Source organism: Lactuca saligna, chromosome 4 (genome assembly GCF_052625555.1).
Source record: "Lactuca saligna cultivar CGN05327 chromosome 4, ASM5262555v1, whole genome shotgun sequence".
NCBI lineage: Eukaryota > Viridiplantae > Streptophyta > Magnoliopsida > Asterales > Asteraceae > Lactuca > Lactuca saligna.
Genome location: NC_136420.1, coordinates 154107632 through 154111624, shown reverse-complemented (window position 1 = coordinate 154111624; position 3993 = coordinate 154107632). Strand labels below are relative to the sequence as shown.

The window sequence follows — 3993 nt, the reverse complement described above, 5'->3', positions numbered from 1 at the left end:
TTCCTTTCTGTTTCTGAAATGTTATGCATACCAAGAAAATCCCATATTTTCTTAAAAAGGTTTGTTATCGTTTGTCAACATGTAAAGTAAAGTTGTACACTGAAAACATGTTTACTCTTGTGAAAATGTACAGTTAGGTTATCTAGTTCGACATACTGTCCTAGTTATGTACTAATGTATTCCCAGGAAAGTCCCATACTTTCCTGATTTTATTACCAATTCTGAAAGATGTAAAGTTATCCGGTTTGTTACCCTTTTCTAATTATGTAAATGTTTTCCCCAGGAATGTCCCATACTTTCCTGAATGTTGGTTATCACTATAAAAGATGTATTACATTATTCATTATTACTATTGAGTAAATCTCTGTTATCCTAATTGTGAGTTCCATAACCATACGATAGACTAGATATGGCAATAAGTAGTCCACATCACCTTATGACTTTCGTCACCCTTGAACCATTTCGGTTCGACTATAGCTAGCAGCCAGGTGTGGGGTAGTCAGCCCCGTATACATCTATACACTCAAGTCACACTCTCTAATTCCCAGAGATACTGGTTACGGGTGCAGTTCTCCACTCGCGTATCTCCGTGGAGTGTTCGCCGAGGACGTGTCTCCAATCATATAGGAATAACAAATTTACTAGTAATAATATGACAGTCCTCCACTCGCGTATATCTGTGGAGTGTTACCGAGGACAAAACAGTATAGGTTTTATGTTCAAATTCTCTAATGTCATGCTTTTAACTGATAAAATGTGGAAAACCATTTGTGAAATATATATAAACATAACAGTTGAAAATCCATTTCACAAATATATGTTTACGTGATCTGCATGTTCAAACGGTTATCAGTTGTAGCAATCAGTGTTAAAAGCATATAAAATGTGAAACACACACATGAAAACATGTTTTGAGTACAAGTAATCCCATGTACTTTGCTTGTGTTCCCCCCTGAAAACAGTGAAAACAGTGAAAAAAAGGGTAGGGGTATGAACTCACCAGACGAGAAGGCGCAAGTGTTTCGGGCACTAAACGTTGGTTCGGGGCTTGTTAACATGCGAGGTTCCTATGTAATATGAAATGGTATCCAAAGGTATCTAATTAGACTTTAAACCACAAATTAGATAGGACAATACACTCCAATGAATTAAAACACCTCAAAACGAGTGTTTGGAGTAACTCGGGTGACATCTTCGGACGTGAAATGATGCGAGGGACTTAGGAAATGAGTTTACTCCTAAAGACTAAAATCCCTAATGTAGTTTTCGGCCATATACCCTCACACACATGAGTTCACGGCCGTGAACTCATGTTTGGGTAATTTTGAGTGTTTAATGGCTAGTTTGGACATGGGGATTGTTGTAATGAATTTCTCAAATGCCTTGGATTGGATTAAATGGACTTATACCATTTTTAAGGGATGTCATGGCTGTAAACTTGGATTTTACGGCCGTAAACTCTCCCATGCTCAAACCAAAATTAATTTGAGGTGCTTAGGACAATCACATGTGATTCAAGTTAATTTTCCAAGCCTTGGTATGAATTTAGGGCATTAAATGACATATAATTAGGAGTTTACGGCCTTAGAGCATGTTCTATGGCCGTAAACTCTCATATGTAAGGTTTTGTTATGTTTAAGGTCTCCAAACTATTTTTAGATGGTTCTAGGATTTACCACAAGGCTATTGGTTAAGTTACAAGGCATTCTAACATGTAAAAGTGAGTTTACTCCCCATGTTTGAGGTGTTTACGGCCCAAGCACATACCTTAGCCATAAACTCTCATTTTTCCTTCAAAATTCAAGTTTAAGATGTTCCAAGTTCAGGTTTGTAAGCCTCAAGGTCGTATCTAAGTCCCGATGTTGGTTTGGAAGGGTTAAAGTGCTTAAAAACCCCATTTTTATGTGTTTACGTCCCAAGCACACTCCTTGGCTGTAAACACATGTTCTAGGTCCTAATTCACTCTTTAAACATAGATTTGATGGCTTATGAGGTTGAAAAACAAGCTAGGAAGGTTACCTCTATGATTTGGAGCCTTAAATCTTTGATTTTGAACCTTAATTTAGAATGAGGAGAGAGGTTAGAGAGAGAGTAGTGAGATGAAGCCAAAAGCTTCAAATGAAGGCTTAGAACACTTTACATAGTGTCTATGTTTTGGACACGGTGGAATTCTACCCGATACCGGCGTTAGACGAGGCATTTGGTCGCACCCGATTAAGTTGTCGTAACCCGATATGGTAAATTCTAAAAATGTTCCGATTACTAATATGGGGTGTTAAAATGATTTCTAATTGTATTAAGACACCCATTAAGTCATTTTAGATACGTACAAATTAATGACTTAATTAAATAACGAAATCGGAATCGAATTTGAAAACGACGATTGGTTGATCGAATTGAGTTACGAAAAGAGTTACAAGAATGATACGGAAATTTCAGGTTGTTATAGCCTCCAAATTTTTAGGCCGAAGACCACAGCTCCCAGCTCGAGCTCATGCATGGTATAGTTTACCTCGTGAGTCTATAGTTGCATGGATGCATAGGCTATCACTTTCCCGCACGGGATAAGTACACAACCCAACCCCTGATTGGAAGCGTGGTAATACACTACGAAATCTTTCGATCCCTCTGGTAGAGATAACACAGGAGCACTGTAGAGGGCTTGTTTTAGGTTTTGAAAGGCAACTTCTTGTTTTGCATCCCAGTTGAATGGTACACCTTTTTGAGTGAGTGGAGTGAGGGGTTTGGCGATATTGGAGAAATTCTGAATGAACCTTCTGTAATAATTAGCAAGGCCCAAGAATCGCCTGATCTCCGTTGGTGTTTTCGGGGTTGCGCTTCCCTCAATATCTTTGATTTTGGAAGGGTCTACATGTATCCTTTCTTCACTAACGACATGTCCCAAGAAATTCACACTGTGCATCCAGAACTCGCATTTGGATAATTTTGGGTATAACTTCTCCGCCATTAATGTTTCCAGAATTCACCATAGGTGATGGTTGTGTTCTTCCTTGTTTCGAGAATAAATGAGTATCTCATCGATGAAAACAATTACAAAGTTGTCGAGGAATTGGCGGAAAACTCGGTTCATGAGGTCTATAAATGTTATAGGCGCATTTGTTAGATAAAAGGGCATTACCACGAATTAGAAATGTCCGTAGCGGGTTCGGAAGGTAGTTTTAGGGATATCTTCTTCTCGGACCCGTAGTTGGTGATATCCAGACCTTATATCCATCTTTGAAAAATAACTAGATCCTTGAAGTTGGTTGAACAGATCATCAATCCGAGGGAGACGGTATCAGTTTTTTATGGTGAGCTTGTTTAACTCCCGATAATCAATGCACAGTCTTAACGACCCATCCTTCTTCTTGAAAAACAAGACCGGATCCCCCTAGGGTAAGAAGCTTGGTCTTGTAAACCCTTTTTCCAGGATTTCAGTCAATTGAGTCGATAACTCCTACATTTCCGTAGGGGCTAACCTATAGGGTGACTTGGTAATTGATGTGGCCCCAGGGATTAGGTCAATTCGAAATTCGACCTGTCGCTGTAGGGGTATCCCTAGTAGATCTTCTAGATATACATTTGGAGAGTCGTGCACCTCCGGAATGTCATCGCGTTTCTTTTCCTCTTTCTATTTGTCAACTACGTGGTCAAGAAAGGCATGGTTCTTCTTGTGCAGACACTTTTATGCCTTAACATATGATATGAGACGAAGGTTTGCACCAAGTTTATCGTCGTAGATTGTTAGGGTTTCGTTATTGGGTAGGTGAAGGCGAACGACCTTCTTGTGGCACATAATATCGGCATGGTGGGGGCTTAACTAGTCCATGCCAATGATCACATCAAAACACCTAATGGTGACAGGCATCAAATTGATTTGCAAAGAGTGGTTATTCGGTGTTAATGTAAACCCTACGAAAATATCATCGGTTGATTCTGTTTTTCCATTGGCCATTTCTACTGTAGAGGTTTCGTTTAATTTTTGGGGATCGT

The 3993-nt window shown here is 39.3% G+C and overlaps 1 protein-coding gene across 1 annotated transcript; it reads right to left on the bottom strand.

Annotated features, from left to right (window-relative positions):
* Positions 1-2521: 2521 nt before the first annotated feature.
* LOC145040269 (putative mitochondrial protein AtMg00860) lies at positions 2522-2968 on the bottom strand. The gene has a single exon (XM_078988220.1). The coding sequence runs from the start codon at positions 2966-2968 to the stop codon at positions 2522-2524; it is 447 nt and encodes a 148-aa protein (XP_078844346.1).
* Between the last annotated feature and the right edge of the window lie 1025 nt (positions 2969-3993).

Excerpts from the sequence above, each read along its gene's own strand:
- LOC145040269 (XM_078988220.1), bottom strand. The coding sequence starts at position 2,968 with ATGGCGGAGAAGTTATACCCAAAATTATCCAAATGCGAGTTCTGGATG.